Source organism: Mesoplodon bidens (assembly GCF_964165515.1).
Source record: "Mesoplodon bidens genome assembly, chromosome: 15".
NCBI lineage: Eukaryota > Metazoa > Chordata > Mammalia > Artiodactyla > Ziphiidae > Mesoplodon > Mesoplodon bidens.
The window spans coordinates 15,128,677-15,147,227 of NC_138171.1; the positions used below are offsets into that span (position 1 = coordinate 15,128,677).

At 54.8% G+C, this 18,551-nt stretch overlaps 1 protein-coding gene across 2 annotated transcripts; it reads right to left on the reverse strand.

The window, feature by feature from the left end:
* Window positions 1-55: 55 nt before the first annotated feature.
* PCIF1 (phosphorylated CTD interacting factor 1) lies at window positions 56-11,993 on the reverse strand. Of its 2 annotated transcripts, XM_081256062.1 has the most exons (17): window positions 11,268-11,993; window positions 9,253-9,521; window positions 7,854-7,996; window positions 7,639-7,763; window positions 6,235-6,372; window positions 5,927-6,057; window positions 5,658-5,812; window positions 4,832-4,979; window positions 4,654-4,737; window positions 4,297-4,396; window positions 3,051-3,213; window positions 2,167-2,339; window positions 1,937-2,023; window positions 1,667-1,851; window positions 947-1,040; window positions 679-854; window positions 56-600 (listed from the first exon to the last, which is right to left on the reverse strand). In XM_081256062.1, exons 3-17 carry the CDS (start codon window positions 7,975-7,977, stop codon window positions 369-371), a joined length of 2,115 nt encoding a protein of 704 aa, XP_081112188.1. In that variant the 5' UTR covers window positions 7,978-7,996; window positions 9,253-9,521; window positions 11,268-11,993; the 3' UTR covers window positions 56-368. The 2 variants fall into 2 exon arrangements, with proteins under 2 accessions (XP_081112188.1, XP_081112189.1); XM_081256063.1 differs by lacking the exon at window positions 11,268-11,993 and having other exon boundaries at window positions 9,354-9,514.
* Between the last annotated feature and the right edge of the window lie 6,558 nt (window positions 11,994-18,551).

Below are 18,551 nucleotides of genomic sequence, written 5' to 3' on the forward strand. Positions count from 1 at the left end.
TCCCACAAGTTGCTCCAGGTTCCTCAGCCTTCTCTGCCCTCAAGACCCTCACACATTCTTGAGGGGGGAGGTGGTTCTGTATTTCCTTTTACAAATGAAACAAGGTGGCAACACGATGGGGGCGGGGGAAGGAAGGGAAGGCACGGGGCCTATTTACAGGGGACTTGGAGTGAGTTTGAGGTGGGAGGCTGGGGGGATGCGGGCAGGGAGGGGAAGCCCTGGCGGAGCTGTCATCTTCCTATGTCATTGGCAGTCTGGGTCCTGCCGCCACCCCAGAAGGAGGGTCCTGGGAGCCACTCAGCCCCAAGAGGCCTGAGCGCCAGCAGTCCAGACCAGCACCCTGGGGCTCCTCCTCCCCGCAGGATGTGTTAAGTGGAGTGAGGCTCCCGGCTGGGGCCCTGCTCGCGGCCTGAGTCCCGGTCCTTGGCCTCCGAGGAGGACGACGAGGAGCCCACAGAGCCGTGGCTGCGGCCCGACTGCCGGTAGGCGGCGCTCAACTCCTGCAGCCGCTCGGGTGTCGGCCCCCACTTGGCAAATCCAGGGTCGTTCTGTAGGAAGAGCACGGCCGTGCTGTGGACGGCCTTGTAGTGCATTTCCTCCCTGCGGGCAGAGGCAGCGGCTCAGGGAGGGGCCCGGCCCGGCAGCCCAGCCCCCCTGCCCCGCCCGCCCAGCACCCACTTCTTGCAGACGTGCTGGGCGCCGCTGCGGTACTCGTGCTCGAAGGCCGGCAGGACCAGCTGGTGGCGCTTGAAGCGGTTCTGCTCCATGCGGGTGAGCGCCGGTGTCGGGGGTTCCCGCCACTCGGGGATGAACACGACGAAGGACAGAGGCTCTGGCGAGCTCTCGAGCAGTTTCTGTGGGAGGGGCCCACGGTGGCCATCAGGGCCTGGCCCTCCAGCGGCCGGCCATCTTGCTCGCCGCCCCCCACCCATGGCGACACACCCACCTCGAAGTGAGAGACCATGGCGTCCATGAGCTCCTCGCAGAAGGGAGGGTTGGCCTCGAAGGAACCACTCAGCGGGGAGAAGTCCAGGCAGGGCCTGGGGACAGAGGTGAGCATTTCAGGTCCCACCAGGACCCAGTCCCTCCACCAAGAACAGGCGCTGCCCCCGTGTGTAGGCAGCCACGTTGGAGAGATGGCTCTGGGCAGGCCAGAGACCCCGAGTCACCCTTAATTTGTTCTGGGACAAGGTGTGGCCATCTCTGTTGAATGGATGAGGACACAGAGGCTCAGGCTTGGTGGCCCAAGTCCACTGAACTGGTTAGTGGAGGAGCTGGAGCCCCAGTCCAGTTCTGACCCCAGTGCCACCACAGCACGAGCCACACCCAGGAATCCCCTGCTGCTGAGCTTCCCCTCTCGCCCGCACCCCAGGCCGCCGCCACGCCTCTCACTCCTCTCAGTGCCCGGAACCAGGCGCTGCTGCTCCACACCTGGGCTAATTCTCTTGAGAGCCACAGGCTGGGTGAGGGCGTGGCACAGGCTCCCACACACTGAGCCACATGTCCAAGGTCACACAGCTGGTGAGGGGGTGGGGGCAGGGATTCCACCCAAGACTGCCCAGCTCCAAAGCCCTCAAGCCTCGGGAAGCAGCGGACCCAGGCGGGCTCTGTGCTCTGGAGGATGGCTGCCTGGGCAATAGGGAACCCACCGGGCCCGGACCCTCACCCGCGGGAGCCGAAGTAGCCGTCCGTGTCGGGGAAGGCGGAGCAGTACTGGCGAAAGTAGCAGTTGAGGGGTGAGGCAAAGCACTCGAAGCTGACGCCGAAAAGTCGGTGGAGGGCCTCGAAGACGTGCACGGGCAGCGACCCCTGCAGGCCTGTCCCCTCGTAGAGGCCCACGCCGAACATCATCTGCAGAGCAGCCGTGCTCAGCCTCTGGGGCGCAGCCTCCCCCCGCTCCAGAGAAGCCCCCACTCCAGCTGCCCCAGGCCCGTACCTGGTACCGGCGGAGAAGACACCAGACTCGGGGCAGGAACCTCTCAAAGGCAGAATCGTCGATGCAGCTGTAGCGGTAAAGGAGCCACTGTAGGACAGAAAGCAGGGGGCTTCAGCAGCAGCCCTTCCCTCCCTCGTCACTGCCTCCTGCAGAGGACTCCAGGTCCAGAAAGATCAGCCCTCACATCCCCCTCCTGGGGGCACCTGCCTCCCCCATCCCCCAGCTCTTACCAGCTTGCTGAAGTAGTTGCGGCTGACCTTGACCATCTCGCCCTTATACCGGATGCAGACCACGTTATTCTCCACGTGCATTTCCACGCTGGGCATGGGAGGCGCAGACACGGCCAGCCGTACTGGGTAGCAGTACACCAGGCGGGGCTCCACCTCAGGGGCCTCCACCTCCTCTGTGGGCAGGAGAAGAGTTAGGGGCCGCCAACTCTCACCCTGGACAGCCTCAGTGCCTACCGAGGGCCAGGCGCTTCACACGCGCATCCCAGCAACCAAGGGCGGTAAGTCTCACCCTGTGGAGGAGCAAACTGCAGCTCAGACAGTTCGGTAACTAAGGAAACAGCTAGGCGACTGGCAGGCGCAAGAACCGGTGGCCCACGTCAACACGCTCCGTACTGACTCGGGCCCCCGGGCCACCGTGCCTTGGGGCCTGGTAGGCGAGCTGTGGGTTTGCTGCCAGGCAGAAGTATGAGACCTGCACTGCCTTCATCATCATCCTAGTCACAATACCTTATTTAGGGATCTTTTGGGGCCCAGCACTTTAGTTCCCACGGAATCCTCACATGCTCCTGTGGCCAGGTGACACACCTCAGTGAGGCTTGCAGAGAACGGATGTGAAAGCGGGTCCACCTAACTACTTACCCCTGGCCTGTCTCACTCTCCCTCCTCCGGCTCTCCCGTTCTCATCCCTTCTCGTTTCCTAGAGGAGTGCTAAAACCCCCGAGCCGAAGGTCACAGCAGGTCTCGCCCCAAGCACTGCCGGGAGAAACAGGCTTCCCCAAACCAGTCGGCGGCCTTGAGGCTCAGCCTCACTTGTCCCTTCAGTCAGGGCCCGGGATACTGAGTTGATGGCGTCACAGCTGGCTCCTTGCCACCTGGCGCCTTACCTGGGATGTTGTTTTCCTTGAGAATGGCAAGGTGCTTCTCTCGGATCCGTTTGACGTACTCCAGAGAGATGTGGTAGATCTTACTGCAGATGCCCTCCACGGAGTCCTTGGCTGCGGCCGAGACGTGGGGGCCACACTGCCTCCGTAGATGCTCCAGGCGATCCTGGGGGAGACACTCCTGATCAGGGCTCTGGTGGGCTGGCTGGGGAGGGCTGTTGGATTCCAGCAGTCCTCGTCCTGAAACAGGACAGGCTCTGCTACTTACTAGCTCTGTCACTTGGCAAATCCCTCAGCATCTGTGAATCTTATTCCTCAGCTGCTAAGGGAACACAAAATACTTACCTAACAGGGCAGTTTGAATATTAAATGCGATCATTCCCATTAAGGGCTTGCCAAGCCCCTGGCATACAGTAAGTGTCCAATAAATGCCAGCACTCATTGTTGGGATTACACTGGGCCAGATCCCTTGATACTTGCTGGGGAAACAGACAAACCAGGCACAATCCCTGCTTATAAGGCATTTGCAGTCTATGGGGAGAAAGACTATTGTAAAACGGGCTCTTTGGTCACTGCAGATTTGCAATTTGAGCTTTTAGCAATTTGTAAGGTTAACTGGTAGGCATTTGCAATTATGCTGAATTGCACGTGTCAAAGTGATGGGTGAAAATGAGTCACTCTGGCTAGTGAGTACACCTACCTTTGTCACTCTCTACGTGTCAAGTACACAGTTACTATCGTGAAGTGCGAAACCTTGTCTCTTGTGAAAAATGGTCCTGAAAAGAAAGCCCATTGCTAGTGCTGGTGGAGAGTTAAAGAAGTGATGGGTTTGGGCCAGAAAACAGAATTGTTTTGGACACATTAAAGTGGGCGATTGAATCTGGTGGTAGCTCTTAACTGAAATAGGGCCACACACACCCAAGAAAAGGCAGTTTGTCGATCTGTTTCCAAAAATCTAAAGGGAGGTGTTGAACATTCACTAAGTTGAAAAGGCAGCTACTTATGGTGTGTGGCCGAGCACAGGATTCTATTAAGAACGCGGACGGAAATGTTCTTTGGGAGAAAGCCAGGAGCCTAGAGGAACATCTTCACAGACGTGAGTTTGGGGACTGATGACTTGTCAAAGGTGCGCTGTACTGCACAGAAGGCTGCCGTGGGGCCCGCCCAGCCTCAGCAGGCAGAGTGGGCTTCTCGGAGACAGTGGCCACAGAGCCTTCCCACCACTGGCCTTCCGGCTGGGGCCACTCACCATATAGTCCTCCTTGGAGGCGGAGTGGTCCTTCCGCAGCCAGCTGAAGGTATCCTCCACGTTCCACTTGACCACCTTCCTGCTGTCGGGAGATGCACTCCTGCCAGTTGAGGGTACATAAAGGGGCCGGCTGTTAAGCGTCTGCTCCACCCTCCCTCCTCCTCCCATCCTATTTCCACTGGCATTTGGGCATCAACACCCAGGCTGACATCGTGACCCTTGTTCTGCCTTTGGGAGCTGGCCCCACTCCTGCCACCAAGAGCAAGGACAGGGCCCTAAGAGTGGGCCAAATGGCCTGTGCCCTCCCCCACTCTGGTCAGAGCCCCCTTGTGCCAGGGTCACGAGACAGAGCCAAACCTGGACTCGATGAGCCGCCTGGCAGCCTCCGCGTATTTGAAGAGCAGACGCTTGGCTTCCTCCCGGAACTTGATTCGGGATAACCTGGGTTAGAGAGTAGGCAGACTTAGAGCCCTTCTCTACCGGCCTGGGCACACAAACCAAGTTGCCCGGGTCGGCCCCAGCTGCAGGGCTGTACCTGATGGGAATGTCATTCATGATTTCGCGAAACATGGAAGGTGACACGACCGGTTCGCAGTTGCTCGGCAACAGGGGATCAGAGCCTTTGTCCACGACCTTGCGCTCCAACATCCAGCGGTTGAAGGATTCCCGGGGGGGCTCGATGCCTGTGGGACGGGAGAGCTGATGAAGGTCTGGATTCAGTCAGTGGGCTCCACGCCAGCCAGCACAGGAGGCATGGCGTGGGCACTGGAGGTGCAACAGTAAACAAGACGGCCCCTGTTACGTCAGGAGCTTAGTCCTAGGCAACATTTCCCAGAGTACCCTGAGACTTGCTAGTTTTATAAAGGGTGTTACAAAGGGTAACAAAGAGGGGAGGGATGGATTCTATATTTCAGCCAAGTTAAGCAGGCTTATCTACTAATTAATAAAAGCTAGTTTACTACGCAGTTACTCCTCGTAGTAACCCTGTGAGGTACAAGTGCTCGGGTTTTTATGCCCTTTTACAGATACATAAAAAGGCTTCGAACAGTGCCTGGCAGACAGTGAGCACTGGAAGTGTTGTTAATGATTGCTTTTGTTGTTTTGGCGTTACTGATCCCAGCCACCCTTTATGTAGGCACTGTTACTGTCGCTATCTTACAGATGAGGAAACTCAAGGGCAGAGAAGTTAATCGATAAACCCGAGGTCACAGAGCCAGTGGTCAGTGGAGCCGGGACCCCTCCACGGCACACGCTCAACCACTGGGCTCCACTGTGCCATTCCCCGAGCCCCACGGGCCAAGCCTCAGCTCTTGCTAATGGTGGATGGAAGCAAAGGAGGCTGGGGCCCAGGAGGCAGTTACCCTCTCGCTGCTGGCACAGTTCCCGGTAGTGCTGGCGAAGCTTCAGGATGAGCTGGGAACGGAGCAGCTCCACCTCGGGATGTGGAGGCAGCACCTCTGACGGCCCCCGGTGCTTGATGACAGCGTTGGTCTGAATGTCGAGATCCCAGTACACCCTTGGGGCACAGACAGGAGCAATGAGGAAAGGGATGCCCTGCCTGCCACCCCACAGTCCCAGGCAGGCCGACCATCAGTGGTCGGCGCTCCCAAGCCAATCAGCAGGGACTCACTCGGTGGGTCGGAGGAGAGCTGCCTGCTGTTTATCTTCAGGGGATGTCCCCCAAATCTTCAGGGTTGGGGTTCCTGGGACGCTGGGGGAGCTGGGCACTGACGGGCCCGTGGGTGTCACGGGGATTTCAATCTGGAGCAAGAGTCAAAGGCATCAGGTCAGGAGAGCGGGCCCACGCTCCGACGCCGTGTGCACCTGGTGAGCTGCGCCCCGGGCCCCCTCCTGACCAGTCTGCCGATGCCCAGCGCTCACAGGGGACCTGACTGGGCTGCCACGGCCCAGCCAGCTCCTGAGTCCACACACACTCACCTTGGGCTTCTTCACGCCGTTGCCGCTGGGCTGTTCTTCCGAGAGCTGCCGCTTTCGGGGCTTGTTCTCAGGCGGGGGGGTTTCCACCAAGCTTGAGTCTTGGGGCAGGGGGGTCGCATTCAGCCCCAAAGGGTCCGACTGGTGGAGGGAGACCAGCAGAGATGCAACCAGGGCCAGCGGCTTAAGAGTCCTGCCGCCTCCCGCCCCCGCTCCCACCCCTTGGAGCAGAGTCGAGGGGCTGGGACGCGGGCGGGCCGCGCCCCGGGGGAGGGCCGCTCGGCTCCACTCCTGCCTGCTCCTGGCGACCGCGCGCCCCGGGGGAGGGCCTCCCCTTCCTAATTCCCTCCCCTTCGGAACAGCCAGGCTGAGCCCGACCTCGCCACTGAAAAGGTGATTAAAGGACCAGTTTAACATGACGTCTGGCATGGGATCAGTGCCCAGTACATGTTAGCTGCTTTTCCTTAAGAACCAGAATGGGGGACTCCCCTGGCAGTCCGGTGGTTAGGACTCCGAGCTTTCACTGCTGAGGGCGCAGGTTCAACCCCTGGTGGGGGAACTAAAGATCCCGCAAGCTGCTCAGAGTGGCCAGAAAAAAGAAAAAAGAACTAGAATGAAAATTAGGAATAAAGGGAAAACTCAAGAGACTCTGGGAAGTCTTTTGGAGACACTGAGGGCATGCGTGTGACGGTGGGCAGCAGGGCCTGGCCCTGAAGTCCCTCAGGCGCGAGTCCTGCCCTGCCTCTTACTGGCTTGAGGTCTTGGGCCAGTCGCTTCCCCTCTCTGAGCCTGTGTCTTCATCTGCAACATGGGGGTGGATCGTGCTAAGAAAGTCTGCCCCAACTGACGGCGATCCAAAAGCCCACATTCCCGCCAGACAGCCCACGCCCCCACCTCCCTGTCACGTGGACGTTCCAGTTCCCAGACAGCGCTCACCGCTTCCTACTTCACTCAGCCTACCTTCTCACCTTAAACGCTGGTTCACAGAGAAGCCTTCCCTGTCCCCTTCCCTTCCCCACACCCGCTAAGAATCCCGGCTGTACTCTGACACAGTTCTTCAAGCAGGTGCTACACTGTCACCCTCCTGGCCCCTCCAGGAGACTGTGTGTCCCCTGAGCGTGAGGGGGCAGGGCCAGGTCTACCTTGTTAACCACCACATCACACGCACAGTGCCCAACACGCAGTACGAGTTCAGCATCGTACACTGTAATCATCTTTCTAGGTGTCAAGACAGTCTCTCCTACTGGAGTATAGGTTCCACGAGGGCAGGATTGTGTCTGTCTTGCTTGGCATTGTGTCCCCAGGTCCTGACACAGGGCTAGGTAACATAATAGCTGCTCAGGGTACTTTTGGGGAAGGCCCAGATGCCAGAAGCTGCCGAGACCCCTGCCGGAGGCTGGCACTCACAATCACATCGTGCTGGCCCAGCACGGGCATCTCCCACAGGGACTGGTTGGTGAATCGGTTGAAGTAGTAGGGGCGGTTCTCCCTTCTGCTCCAGCACTTCTCCCAGCCGGCGTGCACCAGCTCCTCTGCAAGCAAGCACGGAGCCCAGCCAGGGTCAAGACTGCTCCCGGGCACCCTTCCTACCCCACCGCCCAACCACTGCCCCTCGCCAGTACCTGGGAGGTCCTGCACCAGGCGGACGGGCTTTGGAGAACAGGGCTGGCTCTGATTGGAGGTGCCTGGGGAGTGACTCAACAAGGATGCTTCCTCCCGGGGGCTGCCGTGATTCTCATTGGCCATCTCAGCACCCACACCGGACCTGCCACACAGAGGACCGAAGGGTGTCAGGGCCAGCAGGGCATGGAGGTCAGTCCACCCCCCGGCACTGCACCCCAATTACAATCCACAAGGGCCCCAGTGACCACCTGCACGTGTGGAGAAACCAATCCAGTCCCTTCCTGGACAGCCAGCCTTGTGCCACAAGAGCCCTCAGCTCTAAGTTGCAGTTCCCTCAACTGTAAAATGGGTGCACTCCCGTTGCTCTTTTGGCCTGGAATACTCTTTCCCCGCTTCTCTGCCTGGCTTGCCACTAGGTCCACATCCTCCAGGAACCCTTCCTTGACTCTCCCTTCCCCAGGCTAGGTGATCAGGGTCCTAGGATTGTAGGATTGTAGCACTCAAATAGTCTGGTCCATTAACTTGGCTTGTCTCCCCATTAGACTGTCAGAACTCCCAGGCCTCAGTACTGGGTACAGTTCAGCTCTCTCCAGTGCTCACCACGGTACCTGGACCCAGCAGGAGCTGTATTCATTCTGCCAATGTTTACAAAGCACCAACAGTGGCAGACAAGACAGAACAGAGTCTGCCCTTGAGAAGCTGTTCCCGTAAGAAGAAATAGCAACTGCTCCTCTTTCCTTTTCCTATCCAGTAAAATCTAACTGGAACACAGCCCAGGAAGGGGCATGGCATCTAATTAGATGTCTTGTTCTACACTACAGAGCAGGAAGAACCATGAGGACTGAGAAGGAATACCGAGTTCAGTCCTTCATAATCCCCAGGTGAAAATACACTTGAAACACCAGCAAGAAGGTCAGCTCCTTCTGATCTGTTTTCCTAACTACCCCACCCAAAGCACGCCCAGCACAAGCCTCAACGGCCAAAGTGGTTCCCCACCTGGCTGTCAGACTCCTAGGGGGCCAACTGAGATCAGCCTGGTGCTCCTAAAGTTGTTTTCAATGTCGCAACACCCAAAAGAAATCAAACGTTTACCCACAAAAAGACCACAAAGGCACATTTAAACACTGGTTATCTTTGCTGCTGAAATTTTATCAACTGACTGTGGTCACATTGATTATCTCACGACAATCAGAAGCTCTGACGGTTGTTGGCGACATCGTAGTGATCACTGGCTTGTTGATTTTATTGTACACCCAGTCACAGACATCTTTGTTAATTTGGAAAGGGGAAAATGAACGGTTACTTCGTCTGTACAGTTTGGCAGATAAAAATGCAGGGAACAAGAGAACACACATACAACAAAAGGGGGCCAGGATAAAAGGGTCTGGAACCACTGACCAAGGGGAGCCGCCTTGGTCCTCTGGGGAAGAGGAATTCCTGGTGCCTCGGGGCGGACCCACAGGTCTCAAGGCTGAACAAGGTCCCTCTCTTTCTCTCACCCTCTGGGGTCTGCAACGCTAGCATGAGAGGGCTTTCTTCTCCGGCCAGATGGACCCCCTGGTCCCACAGAGGCAGTGGGGAGGCCTGCAGGAAAGCGTGCAGTGCAGGCGTGTGGGCTGGTCAGCAGTGGAGTGGACGGGAGCCCAGGGGATTCCTTGCATCAGCAACTGCAGAGCAAAGAGAAGAAAAGAGAGTCACAGACCTGTGAAATGCTGCAGAACAGGGACAACAACAAGAGGGGCAATGACACAGAGCACGTCGGGAGCCCCCAGGACAGGGCGGGACACTCTGGGAGATCTGGGGATTCAGGGGATGAAAACGGTACTTCTCAAGCTTCCCAACCAACAGGTTCACACTCACGGACTTGCAGCCTGCACCGTCCCACGGGACCCTGAGTTGAAAAGGGCCCTGAGACTCGTTTAATGCTCTGCTGTCACGGTCTTCACATCTTTAATAAACTTTTAACAAGGGGCCTGTGTTTTCATTTCTACATTTGATGTCACAAATTACGTAGCTGGTCTGGCCAACCACAGTACCCCTAAGACGAAAGTGAACAACATACGTATCACAGATTGGGAGTGGGCACGGTCCCAAGCCACCCACAGTGAGGAAAAAACACATTTCTTTGAATCAGGTCTTTAATTTTTAAAATAATAATAATCCATGCCAATGCATTATATAACACAGCGTGTTCACCTTCACTGAAATATTTTCCCCAAGAAATACTGTGTGATACTGATGCACCAGGTAGATGAACTATGCCGGGGGGGACAAGCAGCACAGCTTAGTGAGGCCAAATGGGGACTCTGCAGTGCTTCCAAAACCAGCTGTGCATCAGACCCACCAGGGAACTTGTTTAAAAAACCCTCAGATTCCTGTCCCTCACTCCACATCGTAGAGATGGGGAGGGGAGATACACAAGAATCTGTATTTTTAAAACACAGCCCAAGAGTGGGATTGGGAGACTGGGTGACTAATCTTCTCACTTTACACCACTTCAAATCTTTACCAACTTTTTTATGATTAAAAAGTTTTTTCATTTCCCAGGTATCTGGATGCAGCAGGTCGGTGGCCAAAACACCAACCCTGGGTTTGGACAGACCCTGGTTCCAGAAGCTTCTGCCACTTTCCAACTTAGAACCAGAATTACTACCTCTACGGTCTCGATGCGTAGAGCTTAGCACACTGTACTAAGTGCATGTTACCTCTGCAAGTAAGAGATAACTGCTATTACTAAGGAAAAGTTTTTATCCTGTGGTTTCCCGGCCCCCACGCATACCGCACCTCGACAAGGGGCCAACGGCTTAAGGATAATCAAGCGTTATCTCCAGAACCAGCCAGAGGAACCCACCAGAAGGAAGAGAGTCCGACTCCAGGATTGGAGGAAGATGGGGGCGGGATCATTTCAGTAACGCACCAATCAGAATACTCCGGCCCAGTAGGGAGCAGTCGAAGGGCTTCCAAAGTGCGCAGGCGCGGGGGGCGCGCGATGGAGGGGAGGGCCCAAACCCCGCCGCGCGCGCACCTTCCCCCTACCCGCCAGCGGGGGCGGGCTGTTTGGCGCGCGCGCGCCAGCCCATCTCCCGGGCTCCGCCCCCCGCCCCGCCGCGCGCTCCCGCCCCCGGGCTGAGGCGACTCAGAGTCGGAGACCGACACAAAGGCGGTGGCGGCGGCGGCGGCGGCAGCGGCGGAGGGACTCTAAAGACTGGTCCGCCCGCGCTCCCCGGACCCAACTCCCTCATCCAGGTCACCGGCCCGGCCGCCCACCAGTGGGCCTAAGATGGCGGCGGCGGCAGAGACGGGGCAAGCGGTAGCCTCGAGCGGAAAGCGCCGGAGGGGCCACCACCGCCTGGCTTCGGACCCCGGACCCTGGCGCGGCTCGCGGCGGGACTATGGCTTCCTGGGGCTCTTACCTGCCCGCAGCGGACTCGAGGGGACGCGGCTACACGTTCTGCTCGACCGCCCGTTTTGCCGCCTCCGCCTCGCCCTCCCCAACGCCGCTGCCGCCATCTTGTGTCCCGGGCCGGGACTCCGCGCTGCGCATGCGCTGGTACCGCCTCTGAGGGACCTCGCCGCTGCCGCGCCGCCATCTTGAGTGTGGCAGGACAGGCCGACTCTTTGGACCTCGCTTGCTGTGGGCCCCCTCCCCTCCCCTCCCCGCCGTCCTTCCCTGCCGTTCCATGCGGGTCTAAGGAGCGGGAGGCAGCTTTGCGGGCCCTGGGGTGTGGACTGAGGCAGGAATGAACCCACAAGCACGCTTCCTGCCTCAGTTTCCCCCGCAAGCACACCCGCTGGGACCACAGGACCTCGGTGGGCGGTGCGCTGGCAGTCGGGCTGAGTGTGCGCACCAGGGGGCGCGGAGCGGGTTTGGAACCTGCGGGGGCTGGGCTCAGACGCCCACCTGGGGGCGGAGCCCTGGTGACGTAATCTCTGGACGTACTGAGGACCTGGGTCTTGGCTGCGGCGCGGCTCCGCCACTTCCGGGCAGTCGCTTGTCGTCTTTGGACTATTGTCCAGAATGTTTTCCAGCCATTTCCTATATGCAGGCTGCATGCACATCGAACTTTCTCCCCTAATGAGGCTGCATAAGTTCCAAGAGCCCCTGAGTAGAAGAAACTCAAAATAGCCCTGAGAGACATATAATAAAGATGGCTTTTGGCAAAGTTGGGAAATTATAAACTAAATGCATCAGAGGGCTTTCCAACACTGATATCAGTGGTTGCTAGTTGCAGTGCAAAACCTCACTGAGGCCTCAGGCCGGCCACAAAAGTTAACCCAGCAGGAGAATGGCAGTCGCCAGGTCCTTCATGCCTGGCTGCCCGCAGGATTCTTTGGTAGGGGCGAGCAGGCGACTCACTAGCTCCACCTCCCTCTGGCCTCCCCAGTAAGCCGACCTCCCAGTGATAGCTTAGGAAGACAGGCTTGCCACCTGCTGTTCGACTTGCGCTTCCCACGTGGAGCCTGAGGCTGCAGATACCCCAGCTGGGCCGCCGCTCCTGTCCGTGGTGCCTGGTCCCAGCAGCTTGGTGGGGTTGGGGGGGTGCCAGCAAACCCGAGGCAGTAGTGTGAACAGTAATTAAGAACTAGGGTTCCCATCAGTCTGACTGGGTTCAAACTCCTCCTCCACCCTAGGTGTAGATGTGTGGCCTTGAAGGAGTTGCTTAACCTCTTTAAGGTTTAGTTTCCTCTAATGGAGGATAAGGCTGCCTACCTCATCAGGGTTTGGTGAGAATTAACTGGGATGGTGCCTGTGGAAGTACTCAGCACAGCAACTGACACTAACAGACGTTAGCTCTTACCGCCTCACGGGGTTTGAGGCTTGCTCCACGTAGATCTGAGACCTCTGGAAAGAAACCAGCTCCTTGTAGGCATAGCAGGTGCCACGACCCTGCGCTCACAGTGCGTACAGTTCACCTGAGAGGCTTGACAGGCAATCAGATGCAGGGTCCCCACCTCAGACAGGGGAACCACATGTCCTGCTTTGCCTGGGACAGTCTTGATTTATGTCTGTTGTCCTGGCATAATTATTAAAATGGCTTCCTTTCTCAAAAGGGCCCTGGTTTGGACAATAAATTATATGGTCACCCTAGACTTACAGAATGCCCAGCTTTACAAGCTCACCAGCTAGTTCTTATTAACACTGGAGTGTAAAAATCATATAGTGATGGTTACATGTTCGTGCCTTCATGTTCTCAACGTATTTTTTCATTCCTTGTTCAGATTCTCTTAATTATCAAAGCATCAAACTTCCGGAGTGCCTATCCTGTTTTACCATGTAGTCCTCTGCAAGAACCCTGAGAGTAGAAAAGATTAAATCAAATCTACACATGAGGAAACTGAAGCTGGGGGAGGGGGCAGGGGTGAAGTGATTGTCCAGGTTCACAGCCGTGAAGTAAGAGAACTGGGATTTTAAGCTCAGGGTTCTTAACACCAAAACCTAAGGCTGATTCCTTAAAACCACACTGCTTCTCTCTCTCGTGGAGAAGGGAATCTGGACTCGGGGCAAGCGACTTGTCTGAGCTCACATAGTGGTCCTGGACATTTCCACTTCAACATCTTGTAGGTTCCTCTACCTCAGAGTGTTAAACACTGCTCTTCACTTTCTTTGCCTCCCCAAACTTGTTCTTCCCATTATATCCTCATCCCTTCTGTCTATCATCTCTACTACGTAGAGCAAGCCCCATTATTTTAAGAATCTTTTTCTTGTGAAGAACAGTACACATAGGGACTTCCCTGGTGGTCCAGTCGTTAAGACTGTGCATCTCTCACTGCAGGGGGCCCGGGGTTCAATCCCTGGTCAGGGAACTAGATCCCTCATGCCACAACTAAGACCTGGTACAGCCAAATAAATAAAAAATATTTTTAAAAAAATAGTATACATGCAGGAAGGCACACAAAACAGAAAGGTAGATGATCTGTCACAGAGTGAAAGTGGTAAATATCACTCAGGTCAAGATATTGCGAAGCACAGGGTAATCACTGTTCCCACTACTTTTGCGATAATCACTTCCATGCTTTTATAGTTTTACCACCTAAGCACGCATCCCTAAAGACTATCCCTTCATTTCACCTGTTCCTCAAACTTTATATGAATGGAATTATGTGCGTTTGCCTTCTTTTGCTCAACATTGCACGTGTAAGACCCATCTAAGTTGTTGTATGTAGCTATCGTTAATTTTCATTGCTGTATCCTGTCTTCCAATGTATACTTCTCTACTCCACTGTTGGGGGATATTGGAAGCCCCCACCCTGTACCTCTCTTCTGAATTACTACTGGTTTGGAGATCAGTCCCCAAACTGGTCTTCTGATCCTCCAGCCTTGCTTCTCTCGTGGTCCATAATCCACCATGCAGTCACGGGGATCTCTTTAAGTCTGGTCATACTGCAAATCTGACCAAGTCACCCTGGCCTTAAAACCCTTGAATGTCTCCCCACTGACTGCACAACAAAGTCCCAAACCCTTACCTTGGCTTCCAAGACTATAGTTATGAGAGCTACTATGGCAGGGCGTTTGCTAGGGGCTGCACCAAGCACTTTACATACATTCATGTTATTCACAGTCCAGACCTTCAAACCATCTCTCCTTCATCTGGTCCCAGTGATCCTTATAATTTCCCTAAATGTGCCGAGTTCTCACCTGACCCTGGGCCTTTGCACATGCTGTTTGCTCTCACTTTTCCTCCCCCTTTGCCTAATTCAGCCTTCATCTTAACTGAGATGTTGCCTCCACCAGGCAGCCTTCCCTGAACTCGCCTGAACCCAGGCTAGGCTAGGCTGGTCTCCTCTTCTGTATTCCCCCAATGGCCTGTGCTCAGTGTTTGTCCATTTTCTCCATCCACGAGGCTGTGGACTGCTTAAGGGCAGGGACAGGGCTTGTCACCCCTGCAGTCTCCAGACCCAGTGCTGTGCCCAAGCCTCTGTAAATATTTGTTGACCACAGACAGACCACACTGGGTTGAAGTCTTAGTGACTTTTCCAGGTATCCCCATCTCTATTCCAGGCTCTGGTTTCTGTGGTGGGAACACCAAGGCAGCACCCTTTGGGACACCAAGAAAAACATGAGTTGCACAATGTGGCAGAGCCCCTGCCAGCAGCCTGGGGTCCTGTACTCCCAAGATGGGTTTGAGCAGGTCAACCAAATATCCTGGGGCTTTCAAGCACTCCATCAACTTTTCTGTAGAAGCCTCACTAGACAGCAGATCTGGGTTGGGAGAGATGGTAAGCAGAGCTCCTCCAGAGCCAGTCCTGGACGTGAAACTGAGCAGGACCCTGTGGGGCTCCTGAGCATAGAAGCTTTTTAAACAGTTGCTAATTAGGAAAGAGAGGGGATACAGAGGCAAGGGAGGAGCAGTCAAGAAACACTAGTGATCAGGCTTCCCTGGTGGCACAGTGGTTAAGAATCTGCCTGCCAATGCAGGGGACACAGGTTCGAGCCCTGGTCCGGGAAGATCCCACATGCCGCGGAGCAACTAAGCCCGTGAGCCACAACTACTGAAGCCCACGTGCCTAGAGCCCATGCTCCACAACAAGAGAAGCCACCGCAATGAGAAGCCCGTGCACCACAACGAAGAGTAGCCCCCGTTTGCCGCGACTAGAAAAAGCCCGCACGCAGCAACAAAGACCCAATGCAGCCCAAAATAACTAAACTAAATAAATAAATTTATAAAGACATAAAAGATTTGACATGTTTTAAAAAAAACATTTTTTTAATTAAAATAGGAAAAAGAAAGAAACAATAGTGCAGCCTTGGGGCAGGGTCCTTGTTCCACCTCAAGGGATACACATAATATTTTTGAGGTCTTTACAGAACTAAAACCCCCAACAAACGGAAGATGTTAGCATTCTTCATTCCAGTTTAAAGGAACCAGAGAAGTTCATTAGGAGGAGACCACCTGAGGCCGGATTAAAGGAGTGCAGGCCCTGCAAGCACCCTAACCCTTATCAGCAACCTTGCCCTTGAACTACTGCTATAAAAAACTCCTCACCAAATCCTCCCAGGTTGGGACACACAATTTTGAGGGGCATGAGCCCGCTGTTTCCCCCTTTGCCTGGCAAAGCAATAAAGCTATTCTTTTCTACTTCACCCAAAACTCTGTCTCCAAGATTCAACTGGTGCATAGAGGCCGAGGTGCTGGCATCAGCGGGAGCCTGTTATCAGGGCCTCTGAGGACCCTGGCCTCAAATCAGGACAAAGCCATCTCCATGTTAAAGCGGAAACATAAACATACAGGCTCGGGGTGCCACATACCTTCACCTCCCTGTTCTTTCCCACTACGGCAAGAAGCTGCTGAGAGAGAACCATACATTTTAAGCCCTGAGGTCCTGGCAGTTGGGGAAGGGAGGCTCCAACATGACCCTTTTCCAGGTTGCTTTCCTCCCCACCAAGGCCAAGCCTGAGCTGCCCCGAGACCCTGTTCTGCAGTTGAAGTATCACTAAGGCAGTTTCCAAGGCGAGTGGGCCTGGCCCTAGGAAAGCTTTGGAAGCAGGCTGCCACCCAAGCTGTGGTTTCCACAGGGAGTGGCTCTCTGGCCATTCTGGGACCAGATGAGAGAAGCCAGTTAAGCCAAGAATAGATGAGGGCAGTGGGACGCCTCCTCTGGTCTCCATGGCCCAGAGAGTGTCTGATGTGGCGTGAGGCGCCCTTGCATTTCTTCACTGCCCGATATGTGTTGAGGCCTGCCCCAGAACCTTGAGACAGGCTCTTCATCTTCAGGGAGCCCACGGAGGAGTGGGGAGGCAGCCACATAAATACACCGTCTGCTACAGGGAGATAAGGACTCTACTGGGACGACCAGGGGAGTAGGTGTGCAAAGGAGAAGGCTTCAGAAGAGATAACAGTGAGGTGAATTTTGCTGGAAGAATGGGATTTTACAGGTGGGCAAGGAAGGGGGAAGGGTATGGCCAAGGCCTGGAGGTGTGAAAACGCGTGTTATGTTTGCAGAACTAGTCGGTCTGAGCGCTGCCTGCGAATGGGCCTTGGAACCCAAATCCAGTCCCTGTTCTGGGTTAGGGCCCAGCATCCCCAGGTGGTGTTTCAGTCATCTCAGGATGGGGTGGGGGGGCACCTGTGGTGGTCTCCTCCACTCTCCCACCCACTCCCTCCGATGCCCATTTTTCTACTTTGGGCAGCCTGGCCAAGAGCCAGGATGTTTACACCCATACGAGCTGAGTCTACAGAATTAAATCCCAGACTTCTCCAAAAACAAGCCAGGGTGTCAGCTGACAACTTCCTGAAAGTCTGAGATCAGAGGAAACAGTGACCTAGAGAGGGGAGGAGGAGGACACCAACGGATCCTGGGCCCCAGCTGAGGGGTTTCTAGAACACTTGGCTTCTAACCCAGAGATCTCAACCCTTTATTTGGGTATAATTTAAATATCATGAGATTTATTTGTTTCAAATAGCAATTCGGTGGTTTCTGGTAAATTTACACAGTTGTGCAACCATCACAACTCAGAACATCTCCTGCCAAAAGATCTCTTGTTCCTGTTTGCAGTCAACCCCTCTTTCCACGCCCCAGTCCCAGGTAACCACTAATCTGCTTTCTGCCTCCATAGATTTGACTTTTTCTGGACCTTTCATGTAAATGGAATCATACAGGGACTTCCCTGGTGGTCCAGTGGTCAGGACTCCGCGCTTCCGCTGCAGGCGACCCGGGTTCCCTGGTCAGGGAACTAAGATCCCGCATCCTGCATAGCTGTGCGGCATGGCAAAAAAAAAAAAAAAAAAAAAATCATACAAACTGCAGCCTTTATGTCTTGGTTCTTTCAATTTGCAGAATATTTCTGAGATTCATCCAGGTTTTAGCATCTATCAGTAGCTCATTCTTTTTTATTTCTGAACAGTATTCCCTTGTACAGATAGACCACATTTTGTTTATCTGTTCACCAGATGATGGACATTTGGATTGTTTCCACTTTTTGGCTATTACGAATTGTGCTTCTGTGAACATTCATGTACAGGTGTTGTGTGAACATATGTTTTCCTTTCTGTTGAGTGAACGCCTAGAAGTGGAATTGTTGTATATATAGTACATTTATGTTTAAATTTCTAAGAAACTGCCAAATGTTTTCCAAAGCAGCTGCACCATTTTATATCCCTAGCAGCAAAGTATGAGGGTTCTGATTTTTCCATGTCCTCGGCAATACTTATTATTGTCAGTCTTTTATATTATATCATGCTGAGGAACTATTTTTTTAATTTTATTATTACTATTATTTTTTCTTTTGACCATGCCACATGGCTTGCGGGATCTTAGTTCCCCGACCAGGGATCGAACCCGTGTCCCTTGCAGTGGAAGCGAGGAGTTCTAACCACTGACCGCCAGGGAAGTCCCTGCTGAGGAACTTTTTTATTTTTTATTATTTTTTTTTTTTTGCGGTACGCGGGCCTCTCACTGTTGTGGCCTCTCCCGTTGCGGAGCACAGGCTGTGGACACGCAGGCTTAGCGGCCATGGTTCACGGGCCCAGCCACTACATGGCATGTGGGATCTTCCCGGACCGGGGCACGAACCCGTGTCCCCTGCATCAGCAGGCGGACTCTCAACCACTGCGCCACCACGGAAGCCCTGAGGGACTTCTTGAAAACACCCACGGGGACCTCCCTGCTGGCGCTGTGGTTAAGAATCCACCTGCCAATGTAGGGGACACGGGTTCGAGCCCTGCTCCGGGAAGATCCCACATGCTGTGGAGCAACGA

Bases quoted from the DNA above. Each gene is read 5' to 3' on its own strand.
- PCIF1 (XM_081256062.1), bottom strand. From the start codon at position 7,977: ATGGCCAATGAGAATCACGGCAGCCCCCGGGAGGAAGCATCCTTGTTG. The intron at 7,764-7,853 runs GTACTGGCGAGG...GCTTGCTTGCAG, and splicing joins CCTGGTGCAGGACCTCCCAG to AGGAGCTGGTGCACGCCGGC. The intron at 6,058-6,234 runs GTGAGTGTGTGT...CTCTTGCTCCAG, and splicing joins ACGGCGTGAAGAAGCCCAAG to ATTGAAATCCCCGTGACACC.